The following is a 24,980-nucleotide window of genomic DNA, read 5'->3' as shown; positions in this document are numbered from 1 at the left end:
TGGTGATTCCTCAGGGATCTAGAACCAGAAATACCGTTTGACCCAGCAATCCCATTACTGGGTATATACCCAAAGGATTATAAATCATTCTACTATAAAGACACATGCACACATATGTTTACTACAGCACTATTCACAATAAGAAAGACTTGAAACCAACCCAAATGCCCATCAATAATAAACTGGATAAAGAAATGTGACATATATACACCATGGAATACTGTGTAGCCATAAAAAAGAAGGAGTTCATGTCCTTTGTAGGGACATGGATGAAGCTGGAAACCATCATTCTCAACAGACTAACACGAGAACAGAAAACCAAACACTGTATGTTCTCACTCATAAGTAGGAGTTGAACAATGAGAACACATGAACACAGGGAGAAAACATCACACACTGGGGCCTGTTGGAGGTGGGGGCCTAGGGGAGGGAGAGCACTAGGAGAAATACCTAATGTAGATGATGTGTTGACAGGTGCAGGAAGCCACCTTGGCACGTGTGTACCTATATAACAAACCTGCACGTTCTGCACAAATTTTCCAGAACTTAAAGTATAATAATAAAAAAAAGAAATATTGAAAAAAAATTACCTGTATCCCTCTAAATAAACAAACAAAACAACTCTCCATGGACTTCACATCTGTCCAAACCTGAATCTGCTTTAATGTTTCTTATATCAGTAAATGACATCATCATCAACTTAATTAATTGTACCAAATAACATTATCCTTCACATCTTCTTTCATCTCATGCTCCATGTCTGATTAACTAGCAAATTATATTACTCTGTTTCTGAAATCTGTTTTGAATTAGTCTCTTTTCTTAATTCCACATCTTCCATTTTAGATGAAATAGCTATCATCTCTTATGGACTACAGTGGTTTCCTGTGGCTATTTTCCTCCATTTAGCTTTGTTCTCCCTGCGTACAGAGTGATCTTGAAATCACAATATATATAACCTGTATTAAGTATGTGTGTGCATATTTATGTGCAACATATTTGTATATGTGTACATATGTACATGTATGTAATACTGTTTACAATACTCCTTTGCTTCAAACTTTCCTTTAGCTTCTGTTATTGGGATGAGTTTCAAAATCTTACAATGGTCCAAAGCACTTGAATAACCTCACTTTGCCACACCCACATCCCAGCCTTGCACCATTCTCTCCCTACTTTACGCTGCTCTAGCCATACTAGGTCTTTTATTTCCTCAAACCTACCAGGGTTTTTCCTTATTAAAACATTAACGTAAGCTATTTTCTCTGCTTGGTAGAATCTTGATTTTCTGGCTAACTCCAGTTCTCAGTTTAAAACCCTTTCCTAGAAGACTTTCTAGATCCTCCCCTTTCCTGCAAGACTCTTTCAGGGTGTCTTGTATTTTTCTTTAATAACACACAATTGCAGTTGAATGATTATTTTTATAATGATTTTAATTTGTTTTTCTCACTGAATTGTAATCTTTGAAGAGAGAGGCAATCTTATTCATTTATCTGTTTCTTCTGCCTATCAATAGAATAATAGTGCCTATTGAATTAGCTTAATAGATGATTTGTATAAGTTTTATTTTATAGAATTCATACCATCTAATGTATGGTTTTACTCATAAGTATTCCAGAACTTATATTAATAATTTTCATGTTCTCTTGTCTGTTTCTGTTTGCCTGGCTCTAGGAGTCTCTGCTCTTTCTTGTCTATATGAAAAGAGATCTTTGTGAGATATTTGTGTGAGGCTGCATGCAATGTAGCTCAAACCAGGAGGCAAGCCAGATGTTGGATTCTGAATTGCAGCACATTACTATCAGATAGCTTTAAACAAAATGACACCGGAAACTTAATGAACCTCAATTGTTTACAGGTTCAAGTCCATACAAATTAGTTGAAACATAGGGCTTTGTAGTATCTGAACTTTTCCTCCTTTTCTAATCTCATTTCCCATCACACTTCACCCCATGCTCCAGTCCTTCCCATCTAGCTCTGTAAGCACATCAGGAAAAGGAGATGACCATTCGCATCATCGTTATCATCATTGCCACTAACAACATTTCTAAACATTAATCTACGTCAAACACTGCATGTGAGCCTGCGGGAACATACAAAGATGCATAAATCAAGATCCCAGCTCAATCACCTATAAACCTAGTAGTAGTTTCAGACATACACATGAAAGATAAATAGAAATATAAATTAATTAAATTGTAAGTGTCAAAGAGTAGTTAAGACTGGGAGCACAATTTCCTGAGATGTGAAATAGTGTTCTGCCTTAGGTTTATGTGTCCACAAATAAATGTGACTGTGGAGAAACAAGGAAAGGTAAGGAAGAGATATTTAATGTTCCACTTTTCTCTTTGAAGAGAATCCCTGTGATTTATCCATTGCTTTTGTACTCCTCCTTCTCCCTCATTTTCAAAACTTTTGTAACTGCAACCTGAATTTATAATACAAATGAATAGATATTTTTCAATGAGTGAGAGCCCTCATCCAAGACTCCTTGTGGACTTGGCTGGCGAACTTGGGAGATGTCATTTTACAAGCTCAAATATATTAGCTTGATCTGTGGAGGGCAATGCTTTAGATTCATCCACATGGAGGAGTTAGCCTCGTCTATTGGATTGAGGCCATGCACAAAAGCACTGAGTAAGAAGAGGCTTTGATAACACTGCTTCCCCTAGGGTCTTATAGCAGAGGCATACATTAATTCACTCAGTCAACAAATATTTTTGAAATACTGCCTTCAGCAATGAGGAAAAGAAGATATTATAATGTGTCTCATTCCCTAAAAAATTCATAGCAGGTAAGACAGACCCATACAGAAATAAATATATAATACACTGTGATGAGAAAAATGGCAATGGTATGAATGATATGCATCACAGAGCAGGTTGAACACCTTGGCAATGGAGGAAGGCTACACTGAAAGGATAATGTTTCAATTTAATCTAGAAGAGAAGAAAGAAGTAGCTTTGCTCTCATGGAAAAGTACAGTAGATATTAGTGCTCCTTTGCCTATAAAGATGCCACAGCCCTGTGGCACCTCCCATCTATTTTCCCAGAGTTAGTAGCCCTTGGGCATAACCTATGAAGGAAAGTAGAACTGGATGCTTTCTTCTAGGCCTGGTGAATTATCTTCCTTGCTAAAGAAACCTCTTGGAGAGTTTCTGGTTAGAGTCAGTGTTGGTCTGTTTTGCTATAAAGGAATACCTGAGACTGGGTCATTTATAAAGAAAAGAGGCTTATTTTGCTCGTGGTTCTTCAGGCTGCACAAGAAGTATGGTGCCAGTATCTGCTTCTGGTGAGGACCTCAGGAAGCTTCTAATCATGGTGGAAGGTGCAGGGGGAGCAGGAGTGCCACACAGTGAGAGAGCAAAAGACAAGGTGGGGAGATCTGAGACCTTTTTTTTAGCAACCAGATCTCATGGTAAATTCATTACCACAGGGAGGGCACCAAGTGATTCATGAAGGATCTGTTCCCCATGACCCAAACAACTCTGACTAGGCCCTATATCCAATATTGGAGTTCACATTTTAACGTGAGATTTGGAGGGGACATACATCCAAACCCATCAGAGTCCTCTCTACATGTTTCCTGATTCTCTTTGGATGAGTGGCTACTCAGAATATACATTTCTAATGGATATCACAAATGAAAGATAAGCATCCAAAACTCTCAATCACGTAGATGTTATGCCTGCTGTCATTACACTGGCCAGAGAAAGTCAGTTGGCCAATTCAAACATCAAGGATCAGGGAAAATATAGTTTTTCTACCTCAATGGGAGGTATAATAAAAATACCTAGAAAAGCAAAGGCATATCTGTAATTCTATGTCAGGGAGGCAATGAATGAAGAACTGGGAATAACAACCTAATCTATCCAAGGGCATTCCTGCCCTCTGCTGTCTGCATTCCACCGTGCGATTCTTAAATGAATGCTTTTATCCTGAAGCCACTCAGTGCCAAAAAGAGCCTGACAGATCTCCAATCTTGTCAGAACTTGCCTGTGTCATTGAAGTTTCCCTGACTCCCACCAATGGAGTACTTAACAGAAATCTAACTCACAGGTTCTCTTGATTCTGACTCCTGATAGCAGAAGAGTGAGCTGGACTCGGCAGAAGGCTTGGTGGTACTGAGATCACAGCACTTCATTTCTGTTCCTGTTCGGGTTCTCACTCACAATATTTGTCTGCCCTCTTGTCTAGTATCTTTTTAAAGAATTTTTTTTTTTTTTTTTGGAGACAGAGTCTCACTCTGTTGCCTAGGCTGGAGTTCAATGGTGCAATCTCAGCTCACTGTAACTTCCGCCTCCTAGGTTCAAGCAGTTCTCATGCCTCAGCCCCCTGAGTAGCTGGGATTACAGGCTTACACCACCATGCCCCACTAAATTTTGTATTTTTAAGTAGAGAGGGGGTTTAACCATGTTGGCCAGCCTGGTCTTGAATGCTTGACCTCAGGTGATCCACCTGCCTAGGCCTCCCAAAGTGCTGGGATTACAGACGTGAACCACCTCACCGAGTCTGGCTAGTATCTTTCAAGGAGATTTTTCTGGCAATATGTACCTTTATCTTTTTGCATGTATACATTCCAATTCTCCGTTTTTTTCTTCTTTGTCTAAATGGATGATTTGGGGACCTTGGAGTACTAGACCCCCATCTAATTCATGAATACCCCTCAGGAGAAGGCCATGTTATTAGTTAGGGTTCTCCAGAGAAAAAGAACCAAGAATTGCTGGAAAGAAGTAATCACAGAAACCACTGCTTGTTTCTTTGCTTCCTGCTGAACATCTGCTCCATTCTCCTACTTCTTTTTGCAGAATAGCTCTTTTTTTTGGTTATTCAATAGCATGCACATGACTGAAAAATAGTTGCCATCTCCACTTCTGCTGGACCACAAAGCTCCAGGGCCCACAACCTTATGTCAACACATGACTTTTATCTCTGTGATTTACATTTCAATTCCTGAGAATGAGAATTAGATCAGTTAGGACTACCAATGTGTTATTTTGCTTAGCATCAAGTGCATATTCCTGGTGGCCAGAGTGTGAATGCATTTATTTTCTATTGCTGCTGTAACAAATTACCACAAGTTTAGTAGCTTATAACAGTGGAAATTTATCTTGTAGATCTGGATATCAGAAGGCTGAAATAGGTTTCACTGGCTGAAATAGGTTTCATCAAGACATTGGCGGGACTGTATCTATCTGGAAGCTCTAGAGGAGAATCCGTTTTTGCCTTTTCTAGCTTATAGAAGCTGCCTGTTTCATTTCTGACTGCTTTTTCCATCATCAAATCTTCTTTTTTCATTTGTAAGGACTCTTGTGATTATATTTGGCCCACACTTATAATCCAGAATTATCTCTCATCTAGAAATCCTTAATCATGTCTGCAAAGGCTGTTTTGTTATGTAAAGTAAAATTCACAAGTTCTGGAAATTAAGACACAGACATCTTTGTTGAGAGGCTGGAGGGGAACACCGTTATTCCACCAATCATAGTGAGGGTCATAAAGATGTGTTGCCAATGACACTGAGGCTGTGAGTGCGAGGAGTTTCTTTTCATAAAGAGTGAGATAAGAGTAGGAAAATTAAATAACATATCTACTTTGTTTTCCTGAACAGAAAACTGCTTAGTAGTGAGATTTTTCCAACTTCTGTTTCTTTCCCCTCCAGTGGAATCTGTCAGCAATCTCACATTTGTAATCTGCCTACATTTCTTCTTCTTACTAGCATGAACTAGTATTTAATTTTCTCAAAGCTAGATTCTCTCTTTATCATAATGCATAATGCAGATGCCTAATCCCCTTAGACTTGATGAGAAAATATGAGATGTCGTGAAGGATGGTTTGGGAGTCTGTGCTTCTAATAGGTTCACTAGGTAATTCTTGCATACATCAAAGTTTAAGAACTACCTCTGTATTCTAAGTAAAGCTGATAAGCTTATCTTGTTAGAAGAGAAGACTGAAGAAAACCTTCCAAGGGAACTAGTGTATTTTCACTGCAGCTTTTGGGAGATAATTATAACAGTTTTGCATGTAACTCAGTAAGACTCTAATTCAGCCTGGGGGTACGGGAAGAGGTCATGTTAAGATAAAGGGGAAACCTTTTTTTGGACTGATCCAGCTTTATTTAACTCTCAAATCACAATGAAGGGCATAGTTCCTTCTAAGTTATGTTTTCATACTGATTTGTGTTGTTTCGAATATCACAGTAATGCCATATCTCCAAAGGCAGTTTTCCACATCAATCTTGCCAATATCAAGGAAGCAGAAGATGATAGGCTGACTGACGCTTGACGCTCCAGTGGCTGTTGTCATAAATCAGGTTGCCAGGTGTCTGATTTGGAACTATGGTGTTGTTTGAAGTCATCCAATCAAGACATTTTGGGATTTGACAGGTTTTGTTTTACAGTTTAAATAATTGGATCCAAGTATAACATGCTTTCTTTTCAAATTTATAGTTGTTTTGAAGAACTTTTGTATGTAAGTAAGCTAAGAAAATAAGTTGTAATTAAGCTGAAAAAGTAAGAAAGAAAATATATAAAGTAACCTAGGGGAAAAAAACATGTAATTTTTGATGCTGGTGGTTTGGTTTTAATAATATGGCAGATTGCATGATATAAAAATCTTCCAAGTATAAAGTAATCGGAAGTACTGAATTTAATAAAATAGTCACCATGTAAATGGTTGAGTCATCACTAGGATGGAAGGGACATTACCAGAGACCAAAAACAAAACAGAAACTGGACTTAGTTTTCCTTCCCTTTATGTTTGGGATTTGAATTTATACTCTGTGGCCTGTGAACCCTTAAGCTGAGAAATTATCATGAAGTTCTCTGGAGCACTTGGCAGAAGTTGGTACAAAATCTTTTTTGGATGGGAACATCCTTAACTTTGGTGGTAAAGGATTCCCATAGATGCAATTAAAAAAAAAGGGGCGGGGGGAAGAAGAGAAAATGCCCAGCCAGACATGGACCCCAAATTCAAAATTACAAAATCTGTGAAGCCATCTAAGTGAGAGAAACAAATAACAAGATTAGAACCACCCCTACCCCCACTAAAAATCTGAAATAACATTCTTCCTCAACAACTCTAAAATAAATATGTAAAAATTATTGAAGATATAAAATGGAATTCAAAGCATGAGAAGCCAACTTTATGTTATTACATAGTGCCTTACATTAATATTTTCACTATATGTTACAAGTGCAAAGTGTTGTAGTAGTTCAGAGAATGAAGACAGCTACAGAAATTATTGGTATTGTATCTAGAACTTGATGCTAAAATGTTGACAAGAGAAAACTTTAGTCGGAGAAACATTACTTCTTTCAAGGAATCAATTAGATATTGCTAATCAATGGCATCACAGCAAGTTGAAAAACGAATGTTGCTATAAAACCTAACACATTAACTTATGGGGATGAGTGTTAAATTGAAATCATGACCAACGCAGATACTGCTTATGAAATATAATCATATCCTTATTCAGAAAAGCTAAGATAGATACCACTTCTAAAATTATATGAAACATCCCAGGAATTGCCAAGCAACACACATCCAGAAAGCATAAATAGAATACTACAAATCATCGTGTAATAAGACAGTTACATTCATCTTATTGAATGAAAGTGGCAAACATCATCTTTAAGATATAGGATTCTATTTGCTGGCTCAATCATAACAGAAATTCTGGATAAAGTCTCTGAACTTGAAATGTGTTAGGTTTAGTAACACAAGTGAAGAGTATTTGCATTTCACTAGCAGAATGAGATATTATGGGAGTCAAATGTTATCTACTTTAGATTTGTTGTCAGTTGCTGAAGAATGAGTGTTATATAAATCACCAAAGAAATTAACTTTCTTCAAAGATGATGAGCTTTATTAAACATATCCCTTTATTATCCTTGACTATACGATCAAAATTTTTCCATTCTTGCCAGTTGTTTTTAATATGTTGGGTTGAAGCCAACAGGCTGTCAGGTGTCAACTTTCTAAAGATCATATTCCATGTGGGAAACTGTGCAGTGCTTTTGTAGCAGAAAGGGAACTGTTTATTGCTTGCATTATGTAGTTGTCTCAGACTTCTTATGAACTTAGTATCGCTTTGCAAGCTGGTGGCTGACTTACTTTTTGTCAAAGTTCCTTTGTCAGGGTGGAATGAAATATAAAAGCTGTCAATTACATTTTGACAGTAATAATTACATGTAGCAACAGTCATAAATTCCATTTTTTTGTAGCTCTGAGTCTAATCTTTCATCTAAGCTCTCTTCTATTGTAGCTATTCATGGAAGTCTATTTTGCTTATTTTCATGCAGACTACCATTTCATGTAACGAGTTCATAATGTAGTTAGTTGAAAAAGGCCTTGGGATTTTTGTTATTCCTCCCTTTGCCATTGTTTATTCTCCTTTTCTAACTTTTTTTCTACTATGAGCCTGGATGGAAGAGGAGCAGAGAGAAGACATACAGCAAAGCTCTATCTATAAAAGAATGCCAACCAACCCTGAGGTTTCTTCTTACAAATTCTACTATTTTTTTCTTCTTTCTTTTTTGAGACAGTGTCTTGCCCTGTTTCCCAGGCTGGAGTGCAGTGGTGTGACCTCAGCAACCTCGACCTCCTGGGCTCAAACAATTCTCCCACTTTAGCCTCCATAGTAGCTGAGACTACAGGAGCATGCTACCATGCCCGGCTAATTGTTTTTTTTTTTTTTTTTTTCTGACGCAGAATTTCATCATGTTGCCCAGGCTAGTCTTAAATTTCTGAGCTCAAGCACAGCCTCCCAAAGTGCTAGGTCTACAGGCGTGAGTCACCACGCCTGGCCAAATTCTACCAGACAAAACCACTTAACAGTTTTTAGATACATTTAGTTCGAAACAGAAAAGCACTCATAAAAATGTCAGGTAATACAGGCTTGAAATTTTCAACTTTATTCAGTGAAAATGTGTGATGCTTTCAAATAAAAACTTTAAATATACTGTATGAAATTTAAGATGAAAAGTTGAGTTACTACATTTTAATTAAGTACATAAAAATACCAAAGTTTGTATCAGAAACACATGATTTTCACATGACTTTATGTTGCTGCTTACTAACTTTTTCTTACCAGTTCTAGTAGTGTTAAAAATAACTGTAATTATTATCAAAATGTTTATTTTATTGAACTATAAAATTTAACTTTGGTTTACACTTGAGATCTTTCCATATAGCTGTTAATTTTGGAAATTTTTAAGTTCAAGCAAAAAATTCAAACAGTTACTAGATTAGGAAAAATAATCCTGAAGTAAAAGCAACTATTGCAAAATAAGGATGGGACTTAGTAATACATATTGGTTATATACATCTCAACCTTTTCCAGAAAGAGTCTATAAACATTCTTCATAAACAAACTTAATTCCCTTAATTAAAAATATTTTGTTGAGGAAAAGTATTGTCTTCTAAATAGATTTCAATATTAGCCTTTTGATTTATTTTATAGTCACATCTTCTTAAGAATCTAAAATATTTTATGGTTTTGCTTATTGAGTAAATATATATTTTTGGATTAATATTTAGAATGTAACTATACATAAGTTAATTATGTTAGATTTATATGATTTTCTAATTAGTTCAAGAGTAATAGACTAGTAACTTTTCAACAAATAATATTAAACATTATAATTACTTAAACCTATGTGAATGTATGCATACATGTGTGTGCGCTGGGGGTGGACAGGCACATAGCTACTTTATAATTTTAGTGAAATTTGTTTGTTCTTTCATGGTTAAGCTTTTTCTTTTATAGACAAACATCTGTCGGCTCATGGAATTAGCTATTATAAAGAAAGGAATTAAGATCATCTAGAGCAAGAGTAAATGATTATGGGATTTGGAACACAAACAGGAGACTGTTTCTATAAGGAATATTGGACTATGTATGATGTTAGGATGTCAAGGATACTTAATAGAAAAGACTCAGAAGTCATTGCAGAAGAGTTAACTGGAGACAGGATGCTAAGAACTGCTGTGACTTTTCGTTTCATAAGGTACTCCTGTGTCATTAGCCATTCTTTAGTATTGCACACCATCTGCTAAATGACTTTGATAATAGTGCAGGTAACTCACGGGATCTGGTGTAGAAATGTGCACCCACTATATAAGGATGGTTTTCACTAATGCATGGGGCTCAGATCTATGAAGTTCATTATGACATGTTAGAGTTCTTTTCTCATGCCAATGTAGGCAGTCAGTCCCTTTTAAAGAAGAGTGCTCCTACTGCTGAAATAATAAGTCTGTTGTTTAATTGGGTATTTGTCACAAAGGTTGGAAAAACAGGTTGTGAAGGGAAGGTTTTCGGGGATGAGTGAGTTACTTTATTTTCTTTTTAAAGTCAAATATAGAATATTATCTTTAAAAAAATTTGCTACTTTTGTTGCAGAATGTTTAACAGAAATATCTGTGGGTCCATGAACATATCAACTTAAACTACACTGTAATGGGACTTGAAAATATATGCACATTGTTTTAGTGTACTTTTTAATTCCTAAAGAAAATTTTTAATTCTTAAAGAACATGTAGACATTTTAGAAAATATTGACAGGGTTTTATTTCACTCATTTTCAAAGGATAGTAATTATTTTATGAATAAAATTCTAAAATGCGAAGATTAGATCAACAATTAGGAATAATGATTACCTCTTATGGCTTCAGGAGATACCAAGAGGTGTTTATTTTTATTTTAATGCTGCTGTCTTGAGAAGGTATAAAAGGTTGATATAGGCTAAAAAGGCCTATGATGTGCAGGTGTGGGTGTAACTAACACGGGCTCAGGTAAGAAGCTGCCATGCATCACTAATGAGAGACTCAGCCAAAGGGTTGCCTGCAAGTTCTAAAGCTTCAGATACTGTATGTAGTTGGAAAGCCTAGAATTCCTTTTTGAATTACTTTATTATATAGCTATATTTATTAGAATTTGAGTACACTACAAATACGCATACTTCTAAGATGCCATCATAATAAAGACCAACAATTTGGTTACATTTCAGGGAGAAAGGCTACACTGAAATGAATGTTGTAAGAAAACTCAATTTAATGATACCTTGGAGTATATTCTTGCTTCACGTACTGCTGTTTTCATTACAAGGTAAGAACTCAGATTAAATTCTTATGTTAATTTATTGTAGTTTTGTTTTTCTTACAGTTTATACAAATAGTTTTCTCGTATAAAGCACTTTGAAGTTATTAGGATGAATTGTACTAAATAATACTAAGATCACATGTAAAAAATTTTTAATAATGTAGATAATTTAGACCTTTTAGTTTTCATTTTGTGAGTCTTTTTAAAATGGCTAGTTAAAAATCATGCTTCTATTATGATATGCAATTGTACTAGAACCTTTTAGTTTTCATTTCTTGAATCTTTTTTAAATGACTGGTTAAAAAATCATGCTTTTATCATGATATGCAATTGTATTAGAAGAAGCTCTGATTCTAACTTTCTCTCCTAAAAGATGATTTAAAGTAATTGTCTATTTGCAGTTTAAACATTTGAAATTTTATAATAAACTAAGAGCAGCTGATTACTCAAACTTTCTTCATGCCTAAAGAATAGTAAAAAACCTAAAGAATAGTAAAAAAATGTTTTAAGAATGTCTAACATCTGGGGATAAAAATTGATTTTAATTATTTTTATGGTAATTTTATTAATAAATTTTTTTGCTATTTGATTTTTTTTTAATTATGGAAAACTTAGAAGCATACACAAAATTAAAATGACATAACACACCTCCATGTGCCTTCACCCAGGTTCCATACTATGGGCATTTTGTGGAACTAGTTTAACCCTGTTACACATTTTCTTGGAGTATTTTAAATTTGTGAAATACATACTATATTTTTAATAGATAAGCACTTTATCACACCTAACAAAATGGGGAAAGGATTTATTTGCTTTCAGTTGTTAATTTTTAATCCCTGTAAAGGTCTGTATGCTTTAAAGCTTGTAGGGGAAATTGGAGAAATTGCTTAAGTATAAAAGACTACAGAGGTCAAAGGTGCTGTTTTCCAATTCCAGTTGTGACTGAAACCTCAGGGAGAAAAACGTCACAGAATCTTGAGAGCTGAGGAGACTTTGCAGATAACTATCCAACACCATCATTTAATGATGTGCTTGGTATTTTGTTTAAGCTTGGAATATACTAAGTGGTAGGACTAGAACAAAAACTTGGATCTCTGATTCCCAGTCTAGTATCTGTTCAATTGCATTGTGTCTCTGTGTAAATCCATGTACACTAACCCATTCTTTTTAGCTTATCAGTCACTCATTGTCTCACAAGAAATTTGCTGGTCAAATCCCTCTAAAAATGCAAAAATAACAGTAAACTTCAATCAAAATTTTAGAATTTAGGCTAAAATGTTCTTTTAAACAACTAGAACATGTAGCCAACATATTTGGCCAATTTTGTTTCATGCTTATATGTTTGTCTCTGGCAGAATATATTTGTGCATCATCTATATTAACGGGAACATCAAAGTGAGTATTTCTTGTTTTTCATGTCTTCTAAAACATAAAGTTAATGGGAATGAGCAAACCGCAGCAGGCAACTATATCTGTTTTTGAAAAAAGTAAGTGAAATATTTTACAAAAAAGCATAAAATATACTTTAAAAAACATTTCTACGTATTAAAATGATCAAGCATTCATTTATTTATGAAAATATTTCCTTTCATTTTAATTACAAAATAATTCCTTTCATTTTAATTACAAGAGTCCTTGGTGACTGTAGATACTAAAAAGATATTACTTTCACTTCAAAGGTTTGTAAAAAAAGTTATATTCTATAATGTTATCCTTTACATTATTAATATGCATTATTGCTAACAAATGTCTTATGTGTATTTTTAGCAGAGTAACAGTTTTTAATGATAAAAAGAAAAAATTGTTTTAGCAGTAAATAATTAAAATCGTTTTTTGGACTAAACTGATCTGCTTAATGAAAAGCAGAATTCTATTTACCATTTGAGTTTTTTAAAGTAAAATGTTTATTGATAAATATAACACAAAACAGAAAACATTATAAACAAAATATATGCCTTAGTGAATTATTAACCATTTAATTTTGATAAATTGCAATTTGATATTCTTACTCACATTAATGTTAACTTGCCCTTTATAACATTAGCACAGGAGAGAATTAAGTACTATGTTTGAAAAAAGGGAAAGTGTAAATACTGACCTCACCAGATTTGCAAAGTCTTGTGGAGAAAACATTGCCAGGGTTGGTGCTATGGTGTTTCACTATTTTGTTTATTTTTCCATCTCAAAAGTTCCTTCCTAAAATTCAGTTTATATCAAAGACTGGAGAAATTTGGGGACACTCCTGAATTTTGTAAAATGAGACAGCACCACCACCCAAATCTAACCCCTCCAGAACAGGGAGGGGGGACCTTTTAAATGTTAAACCAAGAAAGACCTCTTTGATAAAGTGATGGAAATCAGGAGGAAAACACCAGCTCTCTCTTGGGAAAAACTTGTTCAGGTTGCCTAGGGGCCTTTGACTATACAAGTTCTTTTTGTTTTCTTCCAGAAACGGGTTTAATGAAAATCGACAGAAAAGAGCTCTTTTAGCAGCACAGGTAGGTTATGCCTCAGATGGAGAGAGAGGCAGAGAAATAATCCATTCTGTTTTGGACTCTGCTGTCACTTCAACAATGAGACCTTTGTGGAGGGGAATAGAATCTAAGAACAAGATAAGAAGGAGGAGGAAGAAGCAAAGTAACTTCTCTATTGCTTTTTTCCGAGCATCGAATTGATGCTCAGGTCACATCGACTTGTTTGGAATAAAATACATTTTTTTTTTTGTTGTTGTTATTTTAGCTCAGTTACCTACTAATAGGCTTGAGGCATTTAATCTCATGCACTTGCTGGGAAATTAGAAGTACTTTAAAAATTAAGCACAATATCAGTTATGACAATGACAACAGTACAAATACATGCAAAAAGGGGCCACAAAAGGTGTAAATGATATGAGTTAAATACTGCAAAAAGGGCATCAGATATGTCCTGATGTTCTGACAGAAAGTTTTTATAATGTATGATAAATTTAAATTGTGGGTATCTCTGAATAAGTAACCTGTTCTTTGGAGGGCCAGCATAGCACTGCGTTTGAGGAGAACTTCTTGCCTGGGTGCCTTTATATGAAGGATATTGGATAATTACAATTTCTTCAAACTGGTTGGAATGCTCAAGTGGATGGGTTTAAAAAACCTTTCTCTAAATGATGGATGGTAAAATACAGAATCCTAACTTACTAAAGGCATTTCTTTGTTTGTTTGTTTGTTTATTTATTTATTTATTTTTGGAGACAGAGTTTCGCTCTTGTTACCCAGGCTGGACTGCAATGGCGTGATCTTGGCTCACCGCAATCTCCGCCTCCTGGGTTCAGGCAATTCTCCTGCCTCAGCCTCCTGAGTAGCTGGGATTACAGGCATGCACCACCGTGCCCAGCTAATTTTTTTGTATTTTTAGTAGAGACGGGGTTTCACCATGTTGACCAGGATGATCTCGATCTCTCGACCTCGTGATCCACCCGCCTCAGGCCTCCCAAAGTGCTGGGATTACAGGCGTGAGCCACCGCGCCCGGCCTAAAGGCATTTCTTTGAAAAGGAATATGATTTGAGTATTTATGTAGCAAACAGCTTAAATATTCACGGAAGCGTTTGTTAAATATTAAATTGCAAATAGTTTTTATTTGCATTTTGTGATATCTGCATTTGTATATTATGTAGCATTAATTAAAGAGAATTAGTGGTTATATGGAAGACAGATCTGATATGCTGTTGTGTCTGGTTAAGAAGACATAACTGATTTATTCTTATCAAGAGTAGACAGTGTTTTTTGTACCAGTGTTACTGGAAAGGGGTCCTGATCCAGACCCCAAGAGAGGATTCTTGGTTCTCATGCAAGAAGGAATCTGGGGGAAGTCCATAGAGTAAAGTGAAAGCAAGTTTATTAAGAAGGTAAAGGAATAAAGAATGGCTACTTCACAGGCAGAGAAGCAGCATGAGGGGCTTGACTGAGTGTACTTGTAGTTATTCTTGATCATATGCTAAACAAGAGGGTGGATTATTCATGACTTTTCCAGGAAAGGGGCAGGAATTTCCTGCTAACAAGGATTCCTTTTCCTTTTAGACCATATAGGATAACTTCTGGATGTTGACATGGCATTTGTAAACTGTCATGGCGCTGCTAGGAGTGTCTTTTAGCCTGTTAATGGATTATAATTAGAGTATAATGAGCTGTGAGGACAACCAGAAGTTACTTTCATTGCCATCTTGGTTTTGGCAGGGTTGGGCCAGATTTTTTCCTCCAGGATCTAGATGACCTGTATCTTGTGATACCAGTCCTGCTGACCTCTTATCTCCTTCTCTGACTAAGAATGCCTAACCTCTTGGGAATGCAGCCCAGCAGATCTCAGACTCATTTTATCCAGTCCCTATTCAAGATGAAACCACTCTCGTTGGAGCACCTCTGCCACCAGAATAGGCAAAGGATTGTCTGTGGAATAGAAACACATTTTATTTTTCTTAAAAAGAGTGTTTTGTGTACTGAAGTACTTAAGTGTCATGTAAAGTGGTTAAAATGATTTTTCTCTGAGAAATTTTAAGTGTATATTTGCCAGTAGACTGTATTACCCACAAAAGGACTTATGCATGACTCAGGAGAAAATCAGATTTTGAGAAAAACTGCATTCTGGTGGACCCACTAGATTGAGGAACCCGTGAAATATGCCCCAAAGATGTCACATTATGTGCCCAATGGATGGGGTTATACTGTTGTCCATTTAGATGTTTTTAGAATTTGTATACTTCACTCCCTTTTAGGGAGAATGAAGAGCAGGAGACTTGTACTTCTACTTCCTAAGGCTAGAAAACGTGTCAAGATCATTTATTATCTGAACAATTTTTAAAAGAAAAAGTTTCAACAGCGGTTAATGAGGTCATAATCTTGCACTGCACACTGTTTAGAATTGGAATTTCGTGTGTTACAAGGCCATTCTTATCCATAGATTATTCACTCCCCTCAGGAAAACAGAGCACTGATGGGTAGATAAGTATGCAAATAAGGACTCAGAAATACTTCGGCAATGAGGTGAGCAAGAAAGGGTAGACAGATATTTCTGTAAATAGCGCATTTGTGTGCTGCAGTGATTTCCCATCTAGAGACAGTATTTCCCTGTGCCTCTCCCTGTCCTGTGGAGATGTAATCAGGAAGGAGGAAGGATGGACCTTCCTCTTTTATCAGTTACATCAATATAGGCACCTGCTGCCTGGGACGTTTTTTGCATTTGCATTACATTCCAAAAATTCCTTTCCTGAAAGTAGGCTCTAAGAGACGTACTACATAGGTCATTTATTTGGGAAGTGCCCAAATAAAGGAGAAAAGAAAATATGTGAAGAAGGGATAAAATAAAATACGGGGTATGTTAATGAGGGGCTTTCTGCTGTAGGCAGCTGGAGCTCAGTCTTACTGGAGATTTTCTGAAGAACCATGTAGAATGTGTCCTAAAATCATTTCTAGGTTGAGGGAAGCCTCTGGAGAGCCTAAAATCTCCAGTAAGACACCTTCTGTAGTCTTTTCTGCTTAGACTTTGCCCTCAGGCAAAGACAAAAAGTTGGAGGCTTTCAATGTGCACAGAAATCCAGATGAATTCCAAGTGAATTCAGAGATGGGCTGAGAGGATGAAGGGAGAGGTATCAACAAAATCTGCCGTAGTCACGGCTCTAAACACCCTGGGAGAGAGATTCCCATTCGAACCATGTCTTTTTTCAGTTCAGTTGGTATTTGTTGATAACATACCAATAACGGTGCTAGAGATCTAAACAGGAATAGCAATGCCTGTTATCCAGAAACTCCATCTGTTATGGAAATAGGCTTATAAAGAAGTCATTTCTTTGCAACAAGTTTATTAAATCCAAGGCAACCTCAATCATTTGCCATGATTCATATGACATGAAAAGTAAATATGCTCCCAATTATAAATGTAAGATGCCATTCCGAGTTCAAATATGTCAATAAATAAATAAATTAATGAAATCTGCATGTCACATCTTAGCCTTGGTGAAATGTATTATGATGTATGGGATGCTGGGTAAATAGGATGTTGTGGTAGCCAGAAAGGTGGTATGCTATGGAGTTTTTCTAATTTACATAAAGGAGATGTGGATTGAGTTCGGCTAAAGGATATGGAGCAAAAAACAAATTATATATTTTTATCTTGCTCTAGTGTTATCCAATGTTTTCAGTTTTTACCTAATAATAAAAACAAGTAGCATGTTTACAACTCTTTTTTTTTTTTTTGAGACAAAGTTTTGCTCTTGTTGCCCAGGCTGGAGTGCAATGGGGTGATCTCGGCTCATTGTAACCTCTGCTTCCTGGGTTTAAGAGATTCTCCTGCCTTAGCCTCCTGCGTAGCTGGGATTACAGGTGCACACCATCAAGCCCAGCTAATTTTTTGTATTTTTAGTAGAGATGGGGTTTCACCATGTTTGTCAGGCTGGTCTCAAACTCCTGACCTCAGGAGATCCACCTGCCTCGGCCTCCCAAAGTGCTGGGATTACAGGCGTGAGCTACTGTGCATGGTCTGTATCTTTACAACTCTTATTATGTGCCTGGCACTATTCTTGCTGCGTTGCTTACATCATTTCACTGAATCCTCACAATTCTGCGAGGCAGGTAGTTTTATTCCATTTTATAGACTGGGAAACTGAGGCTGTCCTGGTTGAATAATTTGTTCAAGGTGATGGGCCCTGTGAGGTAGAGTTGAAGTCTTCATATACTTTTTGTGAGTATCAGAGATGATTGGCTTTCATTAAAGGGATTGGCATAAACCATTTTGGAGCCAAAGGAGGAAGGTTTTGGTGTCCAGTAATATCTGGGACTGTGTTAGATTTAGGCATCCAGAAGCAATGTGGCTGAAGAGAGAATAAGACTTGCTGTTTTCAGGGAATCAAGGTCATAGACTGTTGTTGAGTCTAACTTAGTTTGAAGGCAGAGGCAAGGACAAAAAGGGGAGATTGAATAATGAGGATAAAACCTGGGAGTATTGAGAACAGGAGACAATGAACCTGAAACTATGATGTGGGGCAAAGAGTTTAGAACGAAATCTTCAAGTAGTGAGAGAGTGTGTCTTTTATATAGCATGGGCTGAGCATGATGGCATGTGCCTGCAGTCCCAGCTTGAGTCCAGGAGTTAGAACTCAGCCCAGGAAACACAGTGAGTTTAGGAGTTAGAGCCCAGCCCAGGAAACACAGTGAGACCTTATCTCTTAAAAAAAAAAAAAAAAAAGATATAGCACGAGTGCATTTTCTTGTTAAGAGGAAAAATACTGAGATGGAAAATGTCAAAATAAAATTTCACATAAGGTACACCAGAATCTGCTGAGAAAGAATTTTGCTCCTGAAGTCACAGGCCTCATTTTCCCATGCTTCTTATCTTTTCTTCAGTTTTTCTAATACCATCTGCTATTTAATTTGACAATTATTTGGCAAGTTTTGAGTGTGTTTATTCTGGTGAAATGTAAGTGCTATTGGAAAGAATATTGCCCTAGATCATACTCTCAATTGGTATGGAGTTGGAATAATAATCCATGATTGATTAGTTTTAGTGAGCAACAACTATTTGCTACTAAGCCATATAGATCTTTTAAAAACCTTATGATTTCATCTGGATTGCTTAGATTGATTGATATAAATCCCTTTATTGCTAATTTTCTGTGTGAGACACTATGTATGAAGCTTTACATACATGGCTTTAATTCATTATCATAACTATGTAACGAGGGAAGTGCCATTATTGCTCCTATTTTATAGATGAGTAAACAGAGGCATTAAGAGGTTAGGAAACTTGTTTAAGGGTAAGTAATGACAGTCAGGACTCTAATCCAACTCTGTTTGGTTCTAAAATTCATGCCCTTTAACACTACTCTGAACTACTTTGGGATCTGTAAAAAGATACATTTAAATGTTCTAGGAACTTTAAAGTGTCAGTCAGCTCTTTGGAGGCTGAAGGTGACACACACTGGCACCGAAACAGCAGATGCTTCCGTGGATGTTTTCTTTACCAATTGGTGTGCAGGCAGGCAGGACATCACCATCTGTTGGTCTGTCAACCCTGTACATTTTTTTCCCAAACCTATCTGCACCTGGAAATGTCAGAGAATTGCTATTTCTGCAGGCAAAGCAGTCAATTATTCCAAAGATTAGACTCCAATCAGGCTCCTTTCAGGAGGTTTTGGGGTGGTTGGAAGATGGGGCACTGGGAGAAAGAGTGGATGATGGGAAGGGGAGGGGAGGATGGGAAGTGAGAACAGAACAGAGAGCAGACAAAGTAAATGACTTGTCAAAGTCATGTAAGAGGCAAAACCAAGACTGAATGAGGTCTTCTAACCACAACCTCAGAGGAACCCTTTCTGCCTCATGGAGATGATAAGCTTCAATAACCCCAGAAAATTTAAAGTCAGCACTCTATCATTTCTGTATTTGTAGCTATTTTCTAGATTTGCCAATTTGCATGTTTGGCTTCAATTGACTAGTTTAACTGTCTTGCATTCTCATTTCTTTCTTTCAAAGTTTGAAGCTACTTCTCCGAGATATTTTTTCCATGATGCTATTAATTGGGGTGAGAGCAAAATAAAAGGTCAGTGCTTATACCTATGTTTTCATATTTGCTTTCTCAGAAAATCCCTTTTGGGGGATATATTGAATCAAGTCTTTATTGTTTCCGCATATGACATGAAGGAAAGTGAGCCAGGATGGTAATAATACTTAGTAATCATTTAAGTTCACATCTTAGAGAAACTGTTCTTGAGAATAACCAGGGCCAAACATTTAGACAAAGCTGATAACTGCATGACCAAGGAAGATGTCACTGGATGTCAGAAACTATTTTATTGTGAATCAGTTATTTGCCCCTTGATCCCTATTTTTTTTTTGTTACCAATTCTCCATTTCCATTAAGCAGAATGCTGATGATAGTTTGAAATTTAATTTGAGTGGTAACTATGAAATAGAAAAATAACAGTGATCTTCACCAGTTTTCCTTTGATATTTGTTTTCAGGAGAATAAACAGGACTGAACATATATTTAAGGCAATACATTTGTTTATCTAAATATTTAACATCTCTTCATCAGAAAAATGCAACACTGTGATCTAAGATAAATTGTAAATATACATGCCTCCCTAGGGGGAAAAACTGCATTTAAGTTTATTAAAAACATTATTTTTTTACCCATATTTATGAACTAGGTGAAAACAGCCTATTTTTTCCTCAAGGTATACTTGGAGATTTGTGCATTTTTAAAAGTAGGGAGACATTTTAAATCAATGGATCTTAAGGTGGGAATGAATCATAAGGGTTTTCAAATTCTTGCCTTTGACAGAACTGTGGTTAAATGATCAATTAGATAACTACCTTCCAGGAACTAAGGTGTTCTCTAGTTCTTCTCATATGTTAACTTAAATTCTTCCTGCTTGAGTTTTGCCAGTTGCTTCTTGTCCTCTCCTTATTAGAGGAAATTTTTTTCACTGATTCATTTGCGTTTTTAAAATTCACTCAGGAGATGATGGTAAAATTAGGGTTAGAGCTCATAGTTACTTGCTGCTTCTTTTTAACATAATTCTTTCGGAAAATTTTATAATTTTTCTTTCCATGAAAGAAAGAATATTTTTGGTGACAGCAGTGACTTCGGCTTCTGCCTCATCAAAATTAAGCATAGGTTTCATTTCTTTTTTTTGGCAGAGTCTTGCTTTGTCGCCCAGGCTGGAGTGCAGTGGCATAATCTTGGCTCATTGCAGCCTCCATCTCCCAGGTTCAAGCGACTCTCTTGCCTTAGCCTCCTGAGTAGCCAAGATTACAAATGTGCACCACCATGCCCAGCAGCATAGGTTTCAAACAATGTGTCATTTTTAATTGAGACTGAGGACTAATACACAAACTTCAAATGAAATGTTTAATCATTCTCTTCAAAAGCAGGAGTTTCCCTTTGAGTTTTATGCTTTGCCTTATCCCTCAAGTTAATGATAGACCCTATTCTTTTTTGGTTATTTTTGAGACAGAGTCTAGCTCTGTCATCCAGGCTGGAGTGCAGTGGTGCAATCTCGGCTCACTGCAACCTCCACCACTCGGGTTCAAGTGATCCTCCTGCCTCAGCCTCCCGAGTAGCTGGAACTGCAGGCATGCACTGCCATATATGGCTAATTTTTGTATTTTTAATAGAGATGGGGTTTCACCATGTTGGCCAGGATGATCTGAACTCCTGACTTTAAATGATCTGCCTGCCTTGGCTTCCCAGAGTGACAGGATTACAGACGTGAGAGACCCCGTTCTTTAATACAGTGTTTGCTCCTGGAAGAGGAGCTGATGGGATGTGCAACCAGCGCCAAACTCCGTCAACGGAATCATCTGCAGCTTGTGTATTTCTGGTTCTCATCATCTGGGACAGAGATTCCTTACATGGGAACTTGACCTTTGAATTGCTTGAAAGGGGCTAACCTTTGCTCTCAGGGTAGTTTGAGATGTGAAAGCCTGTCTTTCTTGCTTCACAGCACACATAATGAAATGAACTAGATAGAGACTTGATGGGTTTCGTTCTTTAGCTTAGCAAGGCAAAAGGCCCAGAGTTCTGTTTAAGTTAATAGTGATTACAATTTGTCCAAGCTGTATGTTGACATATTACGCTTAAAAGAACAAATGTGTGCCAGAAGATAACTTTTTTTTTTTTTTTGCCTCTCAGGTTCTTGTCCTTATGAATGCCTTAATGGAGCTTTCTGTTCTAAGACTGGAACATGTGACTGTCAAATATTTCAGGCTCTTGGGACAAGATGCCAGATCAGTAAGTTTCAGGGATGCTTATGAGAGAATTATGAGATATCAAAGAGAAAATTAAAGCATAATTTGCTATAATAATGTTCGTCTACTGTGAGTTGTATATTAACTAGGGAGCCCACAATTCATTCTCAGTAATTTGATGTAATTTAGAAACAATGTAAAACAAAAGTAGATAGGCCCAGTTTTTCTTCTCATTAAGCTGTCCTATTTCTTCAAGTATTTTTTCCACTTTCTATAGTAATAGCCTGTTAAAACCAGGTTCTCATTCATCGCTCTTTTGCTTTATAAAATAGATTTATTATTTGGAGCCAGTCATTCTTTTGTACCTTTAATTAATTGGACATTTTATATGTTAAAAAAATAGTATTGAGACTTCTTCAAAGGCAGGGGCTTTTTATTTTTTAAAATAAACCTTTTATCCACAGTGTCTAAGATAGGACTCTATGTCACTAATAATCAATAAATATTCATTTGTTTAATCGATAGTTACTGGCATCTAGATCCCAGGCTAGGCATTGGGGATACAACGGTGAAAAATACAAACATGTTCCTGTCCTCCTGGAGGCTGAAGTCTAGAGAAGGGGATAAATACACAACACATAAACAATAATTACACTTGTGACAGGTGCTGTAAAGGAAAGTACAAGATGCTGTGAAAATACGAGGCAGAAGTGACCCATACTATCAGGGAAGACTACCTGAATAATCAATCATTCTGTGTTTTTTTCCTGAAAAGGCCACAGTTGGTCAAGGCTAATAAACTTAGGTAAGAATCACAAAAATACAACATGTAAAGAGTTACCTTTATCTTTATGCTCCCCCTAGAGTATATCAAAATGTTTTACACATATTGAGTGCCAGTGAATGTTACTGATTTTCATACTATTCTAAAGAGAAGAATTTAAAAAACAAAAATTGAATAGAAGACTATCTACAAGGGTAGGAAAAAAAGGTAGGCATGACAACAGGAGATACAGTTTTATGATGACAACAGGAGATACAGTTGTATGATTTAAGATAAATGTTGCTTGAAATTTGGCCAGTTTGAGGTCATGAATTGTTAAATTCCAGTATGCCTTTTTTTTTTTTTTTAAAGACAGAGTCTTACCCGGACTGGAGTGCAGTGGCTCAATCTTGCCTCACTGCAACCTCTGCCTCCTGGGTTCAAGCGATTCTTGTGTCTCAGCCTCCTGCATAGCTGGGATTTATAGATGCGTGCCACCCCACCATGCTGGTTAATTTTTTGTATTTTCATAGACATGGAGTTTCACCATGTTGCCCAGGCTGGTCTCGAACTTCTGAGTTCAGGCAATCTACCCACTTTGGCCTCCCAAAGTGCTAGGATTACAGGCACAAGCCACCACTATGGCCAAATTCCAGCATACTTTGAATGACTAATGCTCCCCACATCCAGGTCCCAGACACATAAACATGATTTTTTTCTCAGTGGTTATTTTTCTCTGTGGATATCATAAAAGAATGTTTGTGAAAGACTGGAACACTCTGATGCTGCCTATGGACACTCAGTGCTGACATTTCTCTCTTTTCTGAGCCATCTTACTTGCTTTATTACTATGACATTTTACTGTATCATTTTCCACACCTTTTTTCTTCTAGAGTCTTTCTTTGGGAACAAAAATTAAGGAACTTTCTAACATAAATCTTTTCTTCACAACTTCTTGGAGAACCTGTTTTTCTTCAGGGGAGTTTGAAAGTTTTGAGAGCAACTGGTAATTTTATGTTAGTTATTTCTTCCTATGATACAGACCACCAAGGAAGGAAATTTGAATGAAAATTAGTATCATTTACCATGACTGAACATTGCTAGAAAGGTGTAATTTTTTTTGTCTACAAAATATTATCCTGTTTCTTTTCAGTCCCAAACATGGGCAACGGCAGAGATGGGATTTGCAAAACCTGGGGACAGTATCATTTTGAAACATTTGATGGCATCTACTATTACTTCCCAGGAAACTGTTCTTATATTTTTGCAAAGGACTGTGGTGATTTGGAACCTCGGTACACTGTATGGGTAGGTGATCCTAGGACATGGTTAACTTAAAAATATTATCTCTGGAAAAGTATGTATTTTAAAAGTACTGGACAAATGATGCAAAATATATACTAATCATAGATTGAATACTTATTTTGAAGAGGGGCTGGGTTCATGTACCAACCATATTACTCATGCTTTCTTCCTTCCTGATACTTCCAGTGAGATATGTCCAGCTGGTTTAGTTTTTTTAAATGACACTGTCAGTATGAACCTGAGGCTAACATTTATAAAATGGAGTATATGAGTTACATAAGCATAGGCTATAGGATGTGAAGACTGGCAGCAAATTGCTAGGTAGTTTGATACTATATGACTGAGCTCAGATAATTAATTCTTAGTTGCAAAATTCTTGATTCAAATGAATTCTTAGGAGACCTCTCAAAAATATAAGCTGCAGAGTGGCTCTAGATGAATAAGGAAATCAGGGACCTCTTTCCCTGCCACGATCTTCTGAATTTCTAGGTATTTAAATCATTACCAGTAAACTGCTATGTTGTTCCATTTAAAAGCTACAAATCTCCACAGCCAAAACATATTTGAACCTCTGTTATGCCTTCCCTTTTTACTGATGTTGGAGCTGCCTACATTCTCTTCCTCTCCTTGGTGATGCAAATATTAAAAGTAGGCCCTGAAACTTGTTTTTTTTTTTTTTCATAAGTTTTTGGGGGAGCAGGTGGTGTTTGGTTACATGAATAAGTTCTTTAGTAGTGATTTCTGAGATTTTGGTGCACCCACCACCTGAGCAGTGTCCATTGCACCCAATGTGTAGTCTTTTATCCCTCACAGCCCCCTTGCCTTTCCCCTTTGTCCCCAAAGTCCGTCATATAATTCTTATGCCTTTGCATTCTCAGCTTAGTTCCTACTTATGAGTGAGACATACAATGTTTGGTTTTTCATTCCTGAGTTACTTCATTTAGACTAATGCTCTCCAGTTCCATCTAGGTTGTTGAAAATGCCATTATATTGTTCCTCTTTATGGCTGAATAGTATTCCATGGTGTGTGTGTGTGTGTGTGTGTGTGTGTGTGTGTGTGTGTATATGGACATGAATAGACAATTTTCTATTTGTATA

General features: G+C 36.6%; 1 protein-coding gene across 1 annotated transcript in view; it reads left to right on the top strand.

The window, feature by feature from the left end:
• Positions 1-24,980, top strand: part of OTOGL (otogelin like) — a 404,189-nt gene that overhangs the window by 219,456 nt on the left and 159,753 nt on the right. Inside the window, exons 5-10 of the mRNA XM_064376937.1 lie at positions 11,010-11,107; positions 12,457-12,496; positions 13,551-13,599; positions 19,595-19,661; positions 21,759-21,857; positions 23,731-23,885. Of these exons, the coding sequence (XP_064233007.1) occupies positions 11,010-11,107; positions 12,457-12,496; positions 13,551-13,599; positions 19,595-19,661; positions 21,759-21,857; positions 23,731-23,885 (508 nt within the window). The remainder of the gene's footprint in view (positions 1-11,009; positions 11,108-12,456; positions 12,497-13,550; positions 13,600-19,594; positions 19,662-21,758; positions 21,858-23,730; positions 23,886-24,980) is intronic.

The sequence above is a fragment of the Aotus nancymaae genome, unplaced genomic scaffold (genome assembly GCF_030222135.1).
Source record: "Aotus nancymaae isolate 86718 unplaced genomic scaffold, 86718_ANA_hifiasm-v0.15.2.pri h1tg000016l, whole genome shotgun sequence".
NCBI classification, from domain to species: Eukaryota; Metazoa; Chordata; class Mammalia; order Primates; family Aotidae; genus Aotus; species Aotus nancymaae.
The sequence above is the reverse complement of the archived record's forward strand: the minus strand, read 5'-3'. Positions and strand labels throughout refer to the sequence as shown.